General features: G+C 41.9%; 1 protein-coding gene across 1 annotated transcript in view; it reads right to left on the bottom strand.

The window, feature by feature from the left end:
• Marchf11 (membrane associated ring-CH-type finger 11) overlaps positions 1-13,201 on the bottom strand; it is a 114,177-nt gene extending 100,976 nt beyond the window's left edge. The window contains exons 1-2 of the mRNA XM_005336748.5: positions 12,316-13,201; positions 11,013-11,168 (exon numbers count right to left, since the gene is read on the bottom strand). Of these exons, the coding sequence (XP_005336805.4) occupies positions 11,013-11,168; positions 12,316-12,855 (696 nt within the window). The 5' untranslated portion in view covers positions 12,856-13,201. The remainder of the gene's footprint in view (positions 1-11,012; positions 11,169-12,315) is intronic.
• Positions 13,202-18,565: the final 5,364 nt, after the last annotated feature.

The following is an 18,565-nucleotide window of genomic DNA, read 5'->3' as shown; positions in this document are numbered from 1 at the left end:
GTAGCAGTGGTTAATCTATTGAGTTAATAAATTTTTTAAAAAAAGCAGTATTGATACATAGCTGATAGTAAGAAATAGCAAAGATGAACTGTTCTGTGGTTATCCATGAACGTGAATAAAATCACCTTCCAGGTCAAAATTATCACATATATAATCCACTGCCATGCTTTGTTTTAATATTATTCTCCATATATTCATCATGACCTGGCAGTAAAATTTTCCCTTCAGGTAATTGAAGGGATAGCCGACATTTTTCATCTGAAGTTTGCTCTAGCAGAGCCTAATCATTTTCAAAATAAAGTGCATATTTCTTTTTGAAATTTACTTTTCTGTAACAGATATTACCTTCTATCCCAGTAGTGGCAGGTCAGAGGAGGAGGCAGTGAAGGATAGGGAGATTCATCCCTCACCCTAAGTGCTTTCTCCAAGTCACTGAGAAATGTGTCAACATCTAAGGGTTTTCCATGCATAGCTACCCAGCAAATTTTGGCAACGTTAATTGTAGCTACAATATTTGTATTTCCTTTATTTTAAAAAAATTAATAGAGAGGCCACCTGCATACATAGTTATGAAAAATATCTGCAAATGTTAACGTAGAGAGGTTAATGCTAGCAAGGAAGATGGGGGAGAGAGCAGGACAAACATATTTCCTGTGGCTTATGAAATATTCTTCCATAAGAACATAAATAAAATCCCCTGATATTTGTGAGAGTTTCTATCTTCCCCAGAATCTTTTTTTTTTAACAGATTGAACAAACCAAGGCAAGCCTGTGTAAATTTCCTGAAATTTACAGGAAATTTCCTGAAATTTAGTTCCCTGTTCATCATAACTATTATGCAGTTCAATGTCATGACACAAAATTGAGTAGGGGGATGACATTTGGCACAACTGCAAGACCATATATAACAAAGGAGTGTCCAGAGGGTTCTTCTTCCAAGAGCTAGAGGCTTATGGACAGGCATCCTGGGCCTGAATTAAGCTCTTGGCCACTTGCACATAATTAGCATACCAAAAAGGGAAGCAAAACTAAAATGCCCATTAAGACAACAGAATTCTATTACTCCAATAAGAACACATTGCCCAAGTGTCACCAATCAAAATGAAGTAACTTGAAGAGACAAAGACTGGAGTCCCAAAATGCCAAAGGGGGAATGTTTCCTCTGATAGGATGAAGCAAAGCCAAAATGAGGGGTGGTGGGATTAAAAAAAGAAGAAGAGAAAATCAGTGGAGTAGACAATGGGGACTGAAGGGAAGCGGGAGGGATGGGACAAGAAAAGGTTGCAAAATGAACCGGACTTCTGCTGGGTACATATATAAATACACCACAGTGAGACTCACCATCACGCACAACCACAAGAGGCTATTTACTTATTGTTTTCAAAAAACAATAAGTAAATAGCATAAAGATCAGTAAACCAGAGGGAAGGAAAGAGGAGGAGGGGGGAGGAAAGAGAAAGGGGAAGTACTGGGGACTGAATTATAATAAATTATATTCCATGCTCTTATAATTATGTCAAAACGAATCATACTGTTATGTGTAACTAAAAAGAACCAATTTTAAAAAACTGAAAAGAGAGAAGGTTACCAGATGGGAGTTTTCACATCATATCATATACCTAAGGGAGGGATGGAGTAAGAAATGGCTCTTCAATAAGTACCCTTACGGACTTTGCCTATATGGAAATGCTTTTGTGTGTGTGTGTGTGTGTGTGTGTGCGCTCGCGTGCGTGCAACTGTCTCTAGTCCACCTCTGCTTAGATAAAACTTCATTTGGCAAAATCATGTGAAACAGCTGTTGAATTATGAGCTATGCTCACGAGGAAGACATTGTCCGATACCCAAGGATACAGCAAGTACAAGCCAAGATGCAATTTCTCTTGGCCACATCCTCTGAGCTGCCATCCATTTACTGGTAATCGTAGGCGATTATCTACTCATCAGCCCATTCCCTGCCTTCTGCAGGGTCAGAGGAGCTCTCATTTTGCCCTCCAAGTCATCCCATTCTACTCATAGAAGGTCCAAAAATAGAAGGAAGCTGAGCTTCCTTTGTTCCAATCCCTTTAGCAAAACATCAGTCACATCCCAGCAAAGCTACATGCCAAGGGAAGGCAGGAAATGAGCAAGGAGGAAAGAGCCTGTTCTCTGCTCCATCTCCCTGGGTTGGAGTATGTGTTCCCCACATTCCTAAAGCGGTGCTACAACTGTACAAACCACTCATCAAAAAACGTCACCTTGTTTTCAGCCAGGTGGCAGATTTCACACCAAAAAGAAATTATAACCAGTAGACATTCTCAGTAGCTCAGCCCTACCATGATCATACAGTAAAATCTCCAACAAATTATTCAAATTCCCTGCACAAATGCTACATGAAACCCTTCAACCAGTGACAATCTCAAGAAAGCAAATGTGTCACACAGGGATAATTCCACATTCACCAAGTCTTTTTTTCATGACATTTTATGTTCTGAAAAGAACAGATATGTCTCATTGGAAGATTTTTTTTTTTAATTTTAGGTTTTAAAAATAGATTCCTGAGGAGCTGGGGTTGTGGCTCAGTGGTAGAGTGCTTGCCTGGCATGTGTGAGACACTGGCTTCGTTTCTCAGCACCACATATAAATAAATAAACAAAATAAAAGTCCATTAAAAAAAAAGAGAGAGATCTCTGAATTACTTTTAAAGGACTTTTACTGTGGTCTAAAAAGCTGAATATATTTTCCCAGGCAAATTCTAAATGGCATTATTAAAAGATAAACTTAAAAACAAGTTGAAAATTAACAGCTTGTGGATGGCTAATATGAGTAATGAATGCATTACTTCTTAAGATGCATCATCACTGCAGAAATAACATGACCTCCATGATTCTGGGCCCTTCGCTAAAACATTCACTTGTACATCCACTCATTCGTTTATACCACAAATATTCACTGGATATCCACCATGTGACCAAGAAAAAGAATCTTAAGCAATATTGAGATGGTTTTTTTTTTAATTTGGTCTAAAATTTGTCCCACTTATTGTTATACTTAGCCATTTAGAAAGCAAGGTTAGAAACCCTAAGCAAACTGAAATAATATCATTTTAAGACATTCAGAAGAGGGTATGCCAATCACATCTGCACATAAGAGAATCTACACCAACATTCTCCACAATGCATTCCAGGCCTCATTGAAATGAGAGGTGGCCTGTTCCAAGGACACTGAGAGCTCATTCTGACATGCCCCTGCCTTCTGCTTCTCACTTAACTGATGCTACTCCTGGGAATTGAGGATATGAGTCTGACATAACCAAGAAACCAATTGAAACAATGATTTAAATATTTAATATTAAAAAGAAATAGCATGTTGTCATGGAGCTCAAGTGCCACCATTTATAAAATAATGCAATCTCATCATGATTTCACTAGAAATTACAAACAACAACAACAACAAAAAAAACTTTAGAGACACTGCACATGTAGTTTTCTAAGAGGTCATGAAACACCTCAGTCAACATCAATGTTCCATTTGTTTAAACTACTGCCAAGTGCCGCTGGGCCAAGTCCAGCTCACCACCTGCTCTGGCGTAGCCCACACACTTTTACATTTTTAAGTGGCAGGGAAGAACTTTTTAAGGAATAGTATTCCTTGACACATTAAAATTTTGTAAAATTCAAATTTCAGTGTCTATTATTAAAGCTGCACTGGAACACAGCCATGCTCATTCATTTATATAGTGTCCGTGGCTGCCTCCTTGTCAGGAGAGTGGCTACAATGGCCCCAAGACCTAAAGGGCTTTCTATCTGGCCCTTTAGAGAACAAGTCTGTTGACGTTAGATGTAAATAAGAAGTTAAATGTTATCAAATGAAAACACAGAGCCATGACAATGTTCCTCCATCCAACCACTGCCAAAGTGTCTTGCTACTCTTACTTGCTTTGACCAGTAGGTCTACCCATTTTAACTCAGGAGACTCAAGGGAGAATTCTTCCTTCTTGCAAGCAGGTGGATGCACAGGCCAAGAAAACAAAGAAAAGTAAAAAAACAGATGTGTATGGAGAACAATGCTCTGGAGTAGAATCAATGGGGTCTAACTGTCCCCAGGTCTTGTTCTATAAAGTTTAGAAACGGCAGAGTACAAGGCCTAAAATGTTCCCTACCTCCTTTTTTCTCCTGTCTCAAAGCTATCTGGCTCTGGGACAAGTTATAAAATTACTGTACACACAGCCTGTACAGTAAATAAAGTGGCTACAGTAGTATACAAAATTAATTTACATATTTCATTCAGTAAAGAATCATTAATCTTTTCTAGTGAGTCAATTGCAGATTCATGTGTTTGGGAAATGAGCAAGCAAATGAAACAAAAACAATTTCTAAGGCAGGGAAATTGCCTCGTGATGTGTTCTTTATTTTGACATTTGTAGTTCACTATAAGACATGCCAGCGTATACACTGAAATATTGCATTTGAGCACTGTTTCTCAGTTAACTCAGGCGTGGACATGAAAAGTCTCCCCTCAATTTCTCATTAGCTTTAAACCACAAAGAACATCAGTAAGAACCGCTAGAGAAAAAGTCAAAGTGGCGGCTCACCATGTATTATGGTCTGGATCTGGAACGTCCCCCCAAGGCTCATGTGCAGCAACCTTCAAAGTGAGGCTTTGGGGAAGTGAATGGATCATGAGGGCTCTGAGCTCATGGGGTGGATGAATGCACTGATAGGTGGATGGACTAGTGGGAGATGGTGGGAAGTGTAGCAGTGGGGGATGGTTGGAAGAAGTAGGTCACTAGGGCACAGTGGAAGGGCGTTTCTTATCCCCAACCCTTTCCCTCCCTCACCCGTCTCTCTCTCTCTCTCTCTGCTCCTCAGCTGCCATGAGTTACACAATTTCCTTCTCCACACCCTTCAATCATGATGCTCAGGCACAAAGCAATATGAATTGAAACCATGAGTCAAAATAAACTTTTCCTCCTTTACGTTGTGTCTGTCAAGCATTTCAGTCACAGTGATGAAAAGCTAACACACCATGTCACAAGGGCACACATGTGGACGTTTTTGAGAATTTTTAAGCCAAAAAGTGCAAAGGCCTTGAACTACTTCAAAAGACAGCATGCGATACTGATGGAGTTCCAGTTCTCGTGTTTTATCCACCCATTTTCAAAATCTCAGCCAATTTCAATAATCTTTCAGCTCCTCTTAGTGCATCAACTACATCATGCTATCAGTTCTGAAGATGAAGATACCTCTTTCATGTCGTCCAGGAAAATAATGACTACAGGAGTCCTCCAAAAGCTAATTAAGGTTCTATAAATGTCATACAGGTAAGCCCAGAAGTTCTACCTTAGAAAGATAACAAAGACAAACCCAGCTGGCACTATATTCCTCTCTAATTTATATCTATCATGATGAATCTCAGGGTTTAAGAATATGGATAAAAATGAAAACTCATCTCACGTCAACCTCCTTCTTAGGACCCCTTCCAGTCACTCTTACTGCTATAAGACGACCTGCTGCTGAGAGCACATTATAAATGTTCAAAGGACAAGCAGTAGTGGAAGGCTAATAATAATGTTACAGGCTAGTAAATGTGGCCAAGAGCCTCATACCCACAAAGGTATACATCCCACATGAAGTCTTGATCCCTCCCCAGGCAGGAAAGGCAGGTAGATACTACTGTCCTTTCCTGGGGTACTCTGAGCAATGAAGGAGGGAGAAGGAAAGTTGGGGACACTGTGATTGACACTCAGCTCCCCCTGGCCATGCTGCCCTCCAGGAATCTCTGAGGCTTCTCTGGCCTCCCCTACTGACAGGTCACAGGTATCCCACCCAACGGGGCCCACTGCAAAGTACAAAGGAGCAATGGCTGCCTGACTTTGAATAGTGCTGCCCTGAATCTCGCCACATTTAAAAGCACCTTTAACTCTAATTATGGGAAGACTCAGAAGGACGTAAGGAAGACCCATGGGAAATGAAAACTAGAAAGGAAATAAGTTACGTTACATCTCATTACACCTGCTGATCCATTAATTATTTATGATAATTAATTTGATCTGAAACTGAGATGGGTTTCCCCCAAAAAAGCAAGAGATAATAATCTAAAGACAAAGAACGATACTGGATTCTTAACACGCATCCCTTGGAAATGATCTAAGTAACCATCCACAGATGAATGGATGAGAAAACATGGTATTTAGACACAAGAGAATACGATTCAGCCTTCAAAAGAAAACAAGATTCTGTCATTTGCTATAACATGGATGAAACTAAAGGACGTTATGTGAATTGGAATAAACCTAGCACAGAGAAATAGATAACAATATAATATTACTTGAGATGTGGAATCTACAAAAAGTTGAACTTACAGAAGTAGAAGGTAGAATGATCGGTACCAGAGACTGGGGCTGGAGTGGTTGGGAAAAGGGAGATGTTGGTCAAATGGGTACAAAGTTACAATTAGAGAAAAGGAGTAAGTTCTGGGGCTCTATTGCCCAGCTCAAGGACTGTAATTAACAGTAATGTACTGCGTATTTCAAAACCGAGAAGATTTTAGGCATTCTTACCACAAAGACATGATAACTATTCGAGGTGATGATCATGCTAATTAGTAGGACTTCATTATTCCATAAAGTATATATGCATTGACATATCTCGTATCCTATAGATATGTGCAATTATTATTTGTCAATTAAAAATAAAATAAGACTTTAAATGACATGGAAAGAGGGATCATTAATGTCACTTTGTTGACAAGAGACTGAAGAAAACATGAAGGACCTGTCAACAGGGGCCAACTGAAGGTCCCCACCCCCTGGGTGAGGAGAAGTCATTATAATCACAGCCAAAAGTCAGATGGCACCTACCACATTCCAGGTGCCATTCTGAGCTCTTCACGTGTGTTTCCAATCCTCACAATAATGTATGAGATTGGTGTCATTATCCTGTATAAAGATGAGCTAACTGAAGCACTGAGAGTCTAGGAAGCTGGTCTAAAGAAACAGCTATTACTTCACATTTACATGTTTTTATATTTGTAGGCAGTGCAGTCTGCTTTTATAGCAAGTTGAAAGTTTCCTATACAATGATTTATCTAGTAAATGTTACCTCTTCAAAGATCCATATCTCTTGATAAACTACTAAAAGCTTCATAAACTGGAATGTGGTTTAATTGACTTATAATGTCACCAACACCTCAGAATAAATTTGATCTTATATGTTCTTGCACCTCACTAATTATAGACTGTGCTATGAGATTTGAAATAGAATTATCCTTTACTCTCGAAATATCATTAATGTATCATTTAGATATATTAATAAATAAAATAGATTCTGCAAGTAGGTAGGAAGGTAAATGCATTTTAATTACCTCAGATTTAATTAACTCCTACAGCTAATGATGTAACAATTAAGATTTAAATATGTTGTAGAAAATACATCTGTTAACTTTCTATCGGGTCTTATTAATGAGCATTACTAAAATCGAATGAAATGGAGAGGTTTAGACCCCATTTCTAAAAGAACTCAAATGTCAATGAGAGAAAATAATTAAAACTAAGATTTCAGACTTACCTCAGCATGCTTCTCTCATACACACCTGCTTCCTGGCTCCTTGCCCTTCATTATCCCCACCTCCCAGTGAGCACCAGGGGATAAATCACAGTAATAATCACTTCTTAAAGTGCTTGAAGACATGCATCAAAAATCCTGATTGAGTCCATCTCCCATACATGCCCTCAGTAGGGCAGCTATGCTTATGCCTGCCAGTCCATGTGGACCAAACACAGAGACCAGGGCAAGCACAAGGAGCCATTTTAAAAGCTATCTCCTATGATGAGTTAAGGATGGAAATTCTCTTTAAAAGAAAAACTGGACTCCCTGAATCTGAGTTGGTCTTATGACTTGCTTTAAACAAAAAAAAAACGCAGAGATGTGAAACCATGTTACTTCAGAGGTTGAGCCTTAAAAAATCTGTAACTTCCACTTGCACCTTTCTGAAACCCAGTTACCACAGCCTGAGAAACACAAATGGCATGGAAGGACAAATGAGGCACCAGTAGGCAGCTCCAGGGAGCTTCCAAACCAACAATCAGCACCAAGAACAAGTCAACCAAGTGAGCTATCCTTGATGCTCCAGCCAATCAGACCTCTGGATTACAGCGCCAAATGATGTCACATGTGGAACAGAACCTTCCAGCTGACCTCAGTCAATACAAACCCCCAGTTAATAAGTAATGGTTCTGTTTAAACTATTAAGAACTCAAGTGGATGTTATGCAGAAAAAGGCAGCCAGAAACTTTGTCAAACCCTCTTAGAGACACAGTTCCTACTCACCAGTCTTAAACAAGACAAGTTGATAGACCCAGAAACATCATGAAGGCTAGGAGTAGATTGAGAAGAACACTTGCTAGAACAGTAACAATGGCTATGGCCCCTGGAGCCAGACTGACCTTGAATCCTGGTTTTACCCTCTACTAGGTATGTACCTAGTAGAAGTTACTGACCTTTTCTGAGCCTCAGTTTCCACTTGGGTAAAATAGAGATAATAATATTCCTCACCTCTCTGATTTGCTACATGGACTAAACAGCAGTATCCATAAAGCACTTAGAACAGTGCCTGGGACAGAGTAAATGTTCCTTAGATGTTATCTCTTCTTATTATTATTTATTCTCTATTTTTCTCTACATTCAAGGAAATACCTGCTCACAGTTGTGGGACGGCTCTATACCTGGGACAGAGAAAGATGGAAAGTGAAGGGAAGGGCCATAAATATGCTTCTGTGGGATTCTTCACCATGAGGAAGTGGATCCCTACCTACCTACCAAAGCAACACCAATGTGATAAATGCTAATTCTGAGACTCTGGGCTTACACTGGCAAGGGAAAAAGATAAGAAGCTCGGGCTTTTTATCATCCACAACAGAAATGTTAGGCAAGTGGCCAAACCTGATCTGAGCAACTGAGTATAAACTACTCCTATGTGTAAGAACCCACTCTGGGAACTTTATAACTCTTTTGTTTATTGAGAGCACCATGCTTTATTTATAATGGAGTCCTGAAAAGAAATCTCATCTCTGGTATGAAAGAAGCTATTATCAAACTCATATCAACTTTGTTTCTGAATGTTATTTCACAATTCATGGCAACAATCAGATCAGGTTACCTACTGATCCCAGTATTATTTATATATGTCATAATAAAATGTGTTGCTAAATGTGTTAGTAAGAGTGGATTAGTTAGAGGGTTTTGTGGGGAGGAGGAGGTCTATATAAACATAGTTTGAAGATCTGCTTTTGTTAAAATAATCATTGAGTATTTTTAATGATGTACAAGTCAGCAGTAGTCAATTCTTTTTTGCTATAGGAATACAATTTGTGTGTGTGTGGTGTGTGGGCGCACACACACACACTCAGACACACACACACATACCCCCAGCCTTTTAGTTCCATTTTTAAATGTTCTTCAAGGACCTATTTCTATTTACTTTAAATTATCCCAAATGAATTAACATGTACTGTTCATAAGCTGAAGTTTTCAAATTACTGAGTAAGCATTCTGTTTCAACCCTTGAGCTTCTGACTATAGTCCTTCTCATTAGACTTTTTTGCCAAAGCAACAGCAACTCTCATTTCTTATCTTTCCATATATTTGTATTCATAAGCTATTATAGATATAATTACATTAACCATGTCCCGACCTTTGGACATGGTTCCATCTGTTTTTCAACACAACTATGATAGACCTCTAAATTGATCTCCAAGTAGTTTGATCAATTAAAGGTTCTGGGGAAATGTGTCAGGCTTGCACCTATCTTCAGCATGATAACACCACTTGTCCGAATTAGTCATGCTTCTTCTTTTCAAATAATTTAAAAGCCTCAGGTCAGCTTGAGAAAATTCATATTTTTATTTCATGCTTGTTAGTCATGCCTTAAATGGCAACTACCAGAGATGCAAATTAATTGCAAACTATATGAAGGATGTGCAAATTAAAAACTATGAAATTTAAATTATTAATGCAGCAATATTTTAGCTCAACTTTCTTTCTGGAAACACTACAATTTCCTATAATGTTATACTACTCAATGCAAATCACATTTGGTGATTTAGATAGAAACAGGATTTTATTGCATTTTCCCCCTCTCAACTTTTCAATTCCCTCTTCCTGTTCCTCTCATTATCTCCTTTGTCTTTGTACTAACTTTTTTCATTTGTCTATTTAATTTCAGTCCCATCTCACTATCTGACCTTATCACTTACATGTTACCCTACTTTTCTTTAAAATGTCATTCTTAATATTCCATGTTTTACATTCTACCAGCCTACTCAAAGAACCCAATCAGGTGCACCAGGAAAAAAAAAAAAAAAGAAATAGTTTCCCCCCCCCCACCCCCAGGGCATTTGTGTACATTGTTGTCATGTGATTTTATTCAAAAGTTTAATAATATATGTGATACCAGTAGTATTATTGAAAGTAACTCTTGGAAATACTTCTGCATCCACTGTATAGTTGAATACAGCAAAAAATGAAATGGCCAAAATTTAACTGTGAAAAAAATCGTCTATGAAAAAAGAAAGCCTGGTTAAATGAAAAGAGTAATTCAGATTAGAACTGATAGGTTCAACCAAAGTTTCCATAGTAGTAAAGTTTTGCTTTCCATAAATGGGGCTTATCAGTGTTTATACCCATTAACAAAATATTAATAAGATACATTGTGTAACATTTCTAATTAGTAAAAATAGATTTGAATAGGGCATATGATATTTTACCAACTTGATCTTTTAGAAACAAAAGTGGTTTCAATTTGGTCAGTAAATAACAAATTATTGAGAAAACCATTTGATTAAAATGTCTTTTGAGTTTCTCAGATAAATGTAATTGCTTTCTCAAAGCACATCTCTACAAATTCTAAATCTTGTTTTTACTGCAATTTGCATAAAATGTTTTAAGTAGCATAAGTAAATATCCTAAGTAATAACTAAACTCAAGTGCACTCATGTTAACTAGATTATTTCTGGAAAAACAAAATGTCATGTTTACCTGGCAAGGTTGTTTCATCTTAATGGCTATCACGTGGTATCTATAACAGCAGAGCTCGCAGGTCCAGGAGCCTCTCTCACTGATCCACTTGAGCAGGCACAGTTGGTGTGTGTACCGAACTGACCCATCACATCGGCAGGGATTTAATAGCTCTCCCTGGAACAGAAAAAGGTCAATAGGAATATTTGTGTTTGTGTCTTTATTTAAAAATACAAAGCTTGCTTTCTTTTTTCTTTCAAAGTCATTTACCCAGAAGGATGCAAGCATCAAGCTCTATCCCAGAAAAGCAAATTAAAATTTTATACCTCTGATGGGAATGAAACTAAAGTCTTAAAACTATTTCATATATATTGCTGAGAGTTATGACATAAATGTTTCTACTAACATACACAGTGTCTGCAAGATATAGCTCCCAATACCCTTGGGGGAAAGCTGTACTATTAAATCTCTTTAATAACTTTTAAGTGGATGGTCAGATGCATTTCCTCTGTAGTTATTCTTAATCATTGCTAAAGAAGAAATGCATGGCATCCCAGGAAGCAGCTTGCAATAGCATTATGCTTTTACTTTTTCTAAATGTAGCATCATAAATATTGACTTAGGGCACTATATCCCTGAAAGCATGCATATTCTTATACAACTTCCTTACTTTTAAAAATATTAAGCCTAATGCTTTCTCAGCCCACACATTTTGTAAAAGAGATATATTATCCTCTATTGTTTATGATCACTCTCATATAAGTTTGCATGCACCTTGAATGGTGTTCTAGAATTCTGTTTCTAACAAAATATAAAGTACTCTGTTGGCTAAGTTGCCTTTCTTTCAAAGCACTTTCCTATCTCTCTTGAAAGAACTGTAACGTGCTTTTCACATCAGTAAGACGCAACCTCCAAAATCTTCAATAAGAAAAGAACCTGCTCTTGTGACATGATTCAACTCCAGTCATGGTCTCAGGGTGCATTAATGGACTTCACCTTACATTCTATAGTTTTGCTTCTACGTACAAACCAAAATTCTTTGAGTAGTTCACGAGAGATTCTTATGGCCTTACAATATCATTAAAGCACCCTACGAACGGGTAACTACAAAACCAGGTGGTGAAGAAAAAGTGTGGAGCAAATTAGCCCCATATTCACCACCGGGACATTTTCATCTGCTTTCACAGAAAAGGAAAGGCTCAGAAGGCAGGACCCGACCGGCCGAAGGGTGCGCTGTCCGTGGTGCTGAACCATGGAAAGCGGGAGCCGTCCCAGCACTGGCCGAGTCCACTGCCTGCTGCCCTGGAGTCCCACCGGGCCTTACCTGCTCCGCGCCCTGGAAGCAGATCTTGCAGATGGGCTGGTGATGCTGGTGCTGGTGCCCGGCGCGTTGGTCGCCGCCGCCGCCGCTGCTGCTGCTGCGGCTGCTGCACACGGAGCGCGTCTCGGGCTGGTCACCGGCGCCCCGCCGCTCGCCCTCCCCGCCTGCGCCGGCCTCAGGCTCCCCGGGGCCGCCTTTCCCCGCCGTCGCTTCGGGGACAGACACCTCGGGGAGGTGCCTCGGACCCTCCCCAGAGTCGCCAGCCGCCGACACCTCCTGGCCGGCGGGCGGCGGGGGCAGCGGCGGCGGCGGCAGCTCGTCCGTGCCCCTGCGCCGCGGGGACACCTCCCCCGGCGGGTCATCCGGCCCCGCCGCGCGCTCAGGGAGCACAGGCGGCGTGGGCAGCGGCGGCAGGTAGCGCGGGACTGCGAGGACCCGGGCCGGCTCTCCCGGTGGCGGCGGGGGCGGCGGCGGGGGCGGCTCGGCGTCTCCGCTCTCCGCCCCGCGACACAGACTGAGGTTGTGGCCGCCCTCAGAGCTCATGGTGCTGCCGCCGCCCTCCTGCCGGCCCGGCTGGAGGGCCGGGCACGGACTGCAGCCGGAGAGAGAGCGGAGGGGGAGGAAGGAAAGGGGAGGAGGGAAGAGGGTGGGGAAAGGGGACCCGGGCGCCGAGGGCAGGAGGGCGGGACGGGAGGGGACGCGGAGGGCCTGGCGCGGCGGCAGAGGCGGCTGCTCCGTGGAGCCGCCGGCTCGGCTCTGATGGAGGCGGCGCCGAATTCGGCTGCGCGTGAGAGCCGCGCTGCGGAGGGGGGCGTGGGGGAGCTGCGGGGCAGGAGGGAGGAGCAGCGCGGCGGGCGGGTGGGTCCGCGGAGTGGGCGTGCAGGGAGCTCGCGCCGCGTCCGGGGGCGGTTCGTGGGAGGGAGGCGGGGGGCGGGCAGCCGGGGTGAGGCGCGGCGAGGACCAGCTGGAATTGGGGGATCCCTCAGCGGCTCCACCGACCCCGCCCCGGGGCCGCTCACGTCGGTTCCGGGGCGGATTACCCCTCTCCAAACGGCGCGGCACTGCGGCTCTCGTGCAGGGAAAGGGGGAGGGGTCCGAGGCCGCCAGTCCAGAGACGGTTATTGGGTGGGTAAGTGGGATTCAGCAGCGCGGGCCGGGTGGGGGCGCGATGTCTGAGCCCAGACCTGCGTGGGAGCAGGGGCGCGCCAGACCCGCGTTCTGGGAGCATTGGAGCCGGAGGAACAGGGGCGCGGGAAAGGACGCGCGCACCCGGGTACAGTAACCGCCGCTGACCCGTGATCGCTCCGGGGCCTCGAACCTTCTCCCTCAAGGGCACTCGCCCTGCTGCCTGAGAGCCTTCAGATAGAAGTCACTGGAAGATTTATCCTCCCACTCTGTGTCACGCCCCTGATTCATCCCCGGGTCTTCCTCGCGCCCTCTCTCCTGCAGTAAGTTTCCTGGGTTATTTCTAAGCATCTTGTGCCTACGAGGTCACAGGGTCATCATTTCTTGGAATGATTCCTAATAGTGAATCTTGATGCTTGTGGTCACTTTTCCTCCTTTCAGTAAAAGGATGGAAGGAAAAGTGGCTGCAACCTTGGATCCAGGTTTTACTCACCCACCCTAAACCCAATTTCTCCCTAACTGCACCTCACAAAACCTCTCTGGGACATCTCTGATCCGAGTCCTTTCTGAAATAAACTCCCTCACTTGCAGGGAACTAGAGAAAAATTAGCACATGTAGTGGATTCCATATTCATACAGTGTGAACTCTGAAGTCACTGGATTTCAGTACTGTAATGTGTCCATGCAAATCGATGCTGATTTTCACTGATGTAACACTTTAACGTCCTGGATACAACCAGCTCTTAGACTCGCTCTCAGAACAGTCATTTGGGGCTGCATTTCACAGCTGACGCCCTGGGATCAGATAGGCATACTAACTTGTTCAAGGTCACTGATCTTGTAACAAAGAACTTTTGAGCTTCCTGACTCCAGATTTACCATCTCAAACACCAATGATTTTTTTCCCCCAATTGTTTCTTCTGCCTCTTAAAATGTGTTGTAGTAGATGGTTTGTTTGGTGGCACTGATTCCCATTAACAGATGCTTTGAAATGGTGAGGCGAACTACCAGCCTAAGTTAATTTTTCAATTACACGGTTTGGCAGGAAGAAGCATATTTGACTTTTAAAAAAACAACGGCTCTTTAAACAAATTTGTTTGATTGGGAAGTAGGAATCGAAGTAGGAAAAGAATTCAAGAATGCTTTGTCACAAATGGCCTCAGATGAAATAGTCTCCGGAATGTCCTCTTGCACTTAGTTCCCTCAGATGAGCTTATTTTTTGGTAGCTGAGTGACAAGCAGCAAGCACATTTTTGAAATAATAATCCCTGCATGCCCTAGGAACTTATCACATTGGAGAAATGTGATTGTTAATATGCTTTCATTTTTGATCCTCACTTGTCAAAGTAACATTGCATAAATTTGTACATTACCTTCTTAAAATCATTGTAAGCCTTAAGATAATCATAAACCTTGATCAAAACTTCTTAAATTAAAAAGGTGTCTACATTCATATGGAAAGCACTATAACAGCTGCTCACCCACGGTTCCTCCTGGGTCTCCAGTCTTCTCCCTCAAGGGCACTCGCCCTGCTGCCTGAGAGCCTTCAAACTGAAGTCTCTGGAAGATTAATCCTCCCACAGCACAAACCTTATAGAGTAGTTCAGTCAACACAGAAACTGGACAGAGGAGGAAAGGACCACAAGACTAGGTATGTCCTCTCCGTTGATTGTTTCTGAAGAATAAGTAACTCCAATAAGATAAAATTAAGTTTCTTAGATCAGTCGAATAGAGGAAAAGGAATAGGGGGAGGGAGGAAGGGAGGAAAAGGGAAAGTACTGGGGACTGAGTTAGAGCAAGTTTTATTCTGTGGTTTTATGGTTATGCCAAAATGAATTCTAATATTATGCATAACTAAAAAATATTTTAAAGATACGTAATAAATTATTGTAAACTACAGTCACAAGTTTCTTTGATACGGTAGGGGATCACATGAAATCATTCTGTCTCAGATTCAATGACCTCCAAAGCTGACTTCCCTAAAAAAAGGGAAACATGTCTACAACCTTCAGTTAATTCAGTAAAGCTTTAATGATCAGGAAAAACCACCTTGTGACCTTTGACTATCCCTCTGTTGTAAAATATGGAATAGTGAGAAAAGATGAATCATGCTCAGCTGCTGGCACCCAGGTGGAAAAGATGACAGAGACAAGGAGGCCAGATAAAGAAGGGCAGGGGAATGACAGGACACCAGAGCACCAGTAGCCAGTGTGTACCCACCAAGAAAAGAATAGATGATGGGAAATTAAGTTTGAACAAATGTTGAGTGCTACTTTAAACCTGTCTCAACCTACATAAATGAGGAGAAAGATAATGAGAGTGCAACAAATGCTAGAAAAGTCTCCAATGTTACGCCTTCTCGCTCCAACACACACATAGTACAGTGTGCCCCTCACCAGATGAAATATTCCCTTATGAGGTCTAACCCCTTTAGTCTCTAGAAGTGTCTTTAGGAGGGGAGAGAGTTGGGGGCTGAAGCAAGTGTGTCCCAGCAAGTTCTTGGTGGTATTGATGGATGTCTGCAGGATATTCATCTTCAACTTCCTCAGAATGCACCTCCTGTAGGTGGCCCTGGAGCCAGCTCAAGCATGTTAAATAGGAAACAAGCCAAGCTACTGAAGGTCTGAGTGTTTTCACAATTGTCCTGAAGCTGAAGTAGATGCGATGACCTTGAGGTGCCCTCCAAGCAGTGGCAGTTAGCCTGGAGAACTCTTAAGAATTGCCCTCAATTCTTAAAGTTTAACTCTTCAGGATGTTCCAGAATTGTTCGGTCAGCACCTTTGGGACACATGCATTTGTCTCTGTGGCCACTGAGTACAATACTCAGAATTCTAAGTTGCTTTCAGATATCTGAGAGAAAAGAAAACAAAGATCTTTGTTGTAGAACAATGAGATTGTGTCACGTGTGTGAAAGAGGGTGAGTTTTAAAGAGGATCGTGAAGTGGAATCTGTGCTATTAGCACCACTCAATGCAGAACATAGCTTTGTTAGGCACAAGAACCAAAGCAGTGCCACACATGATAACCCAGTGACATGTGCAGAGGAGTTCACAACTTTTATTTCCTGTTCTAAACTCTCCACTTAATTCTTGATTCATGTATCAAATTATATTCTTCACAGCTACTTCTCTTTTTTAATTTACTCTAATTTGTGATATATGACAGCAGAATTCAATTCAATTCACATTATACAAATAGAGCACAATTTTTCATGTCTCTGGTTGTACACAAAGTAGAGTCACACCATTCGTGTTTTCATTCATGTACTTAGGGTAATGATGTCTGTCTCAATCCACCATTTTTCCTACCCCATGCCCCCTTTCTTTCCCTCCCTCCCCTTTGCCTTATCTAAAGTTCATCTACTCCTCCCATACTCCCCCATCCCCATTATGAATCAGCATCCTTATATCAGAGAAAACATTTGGAATTGGCTTGCTTCACTTAGCATTATATTCTCTAAACCCATCCATTTACCTGCAAATGCCATGGTTTTATTCTCTTTTAAGGCCGAGTACTATTCCATTGTCTTCACAGCTCTCTCTAACTAACCAGGTCCAAAAGCAAACACCTCAAAACCTTTTCCCAGTCTTCATCGTGTCAGTAAACCAGTTGTTCATACACCTGGTTGTTCAAGCCCAAAATCCCAGAAGTCATCCTTGACTTTTCTTTTTTGCATCATACATTCCATGTACAAAAGAAAATCTTTCCAGTATACTTTCAAAATATAAGCCAATTTTCACTACTTTTCCCCTCATCCCCATCATCCCAGTTTAAAATACCATCGGGATTACCAAACCATTAGAGTTATCAAAAGGGCCTCCTAACTGATCCCTCTGCTTCTTACCTTAGAACCCAAACCCTGGAGCAGCCACAGTAACCTTTTTCAATGGAAATCCCATCATGTCAGACCCCTGCTCAGTACCTGTCAATGGCTTCCTGACACTCTTAGTGTAATATCAAAATACCAGCTAGCCCCTGACTGCCTCTCTGAAAACTTCTCTAAACCCTCCCTACTATGCCTTTGCTATACCCAAAGATGCCCCTCTTAAATTATTCCAGTTCTCATGGCTCATCCTGCACTTCACTCAGTGGTACCTCATCAGATAGTTCTTCTAGCTGGGCTCAGTGGTGCATGTTTATAATCCCAGTGGCTCAGGAGGCTGATGTGCAAGGATCTTTACTTCAAAGCCAGCCTCAGCAAAAACAAGGTGCTTTATAAAATACAAAATAAGGCTGGGAATGTGGCTCAGTGGTTGAGTGCCCCTGAGTTCAATCCCTGTATCCTATCCCCCAAAAAGTTCTTCTCTCTGAAATATAATCCTCCACTCTTATTTTAAGTCCAATCCTGGCCTAGCATTATTCTTTCTCGCTTCATTTACGACTCAACATTTACATTTACTTCTGTGTCCATATCTATCTACAGTTATATCGTGTATATTTTGCTTTCTTTGTTTTCTCATTTAGCACCTTTGTTAAGAACTCTGACCCCACTGAAGACTAATTTGTCCACAACTCTGTAAGTGTGCCTAGAAGCGAGCCTGGCCAGAGCAATGTTCAGCCAATATTTATTCAACAAATGTCTGACTAATCCAGTCCATCAAGCAGGAAATTATTCATCAGCCTCTGTGTTTAAGACACTGTGCATCTGGTTAAGCTGAAGTTCCCAGGTGGGAACACAATCTGCAGAAATATGGTCCATGTGACACAAAATATTTTTTTTCCATTGTTTAACTGAATTAGCCCAAATTATTCTCTTAGCATTGTGCAGTTGCTAACTAATTAGTCATTTGCTTCCATGTGTAAGTGAGGTCAAAGTCTGCCATGACCTTGATCTTGTGCTCACCAAAGACATTTGTCAGAATGAACACCCTGATCTTGAGGAAGGCACTGATATTAAGTGTGGATAGAAAATCCCTATATCTGATCAATCCCATTGCTGGTCAAAATCCCCTGTGAGTTTACACTACCTACTAGCACCTGTCAGTTCCACTCTTTCCCTGAGTCTTTCTAGCATTGTCTCCTGCATTTCTCCACTGTTTTCTGTTCCTCCTGGCCCTCCCACTCACAGAGGCTTCCAAATCTAAGCTGGCCAGTCCCCTTTCTACCCTTATTAGGGTATGGGGGTCCCT

Source organism: Ictidomys tridecemlineatus, chromosome 1 (genome assembly GCF_052094955.1).
Source record: "Ictidomys tridecemlineatus isolate mIctTri1 chromosome 1, mIctTri1.hap1, whole genome shotgun sequence".
NCBI classification, from domain to species: Eukaryota; Metazoa; Chordata; class Mammalia; order Rodentia; family Sciuridae; genus Ictidomys; species Ictidomys tridecemlineatus.
This window is presented reverse-complemented; position numbering and strand designations above follow the sequence as displayed.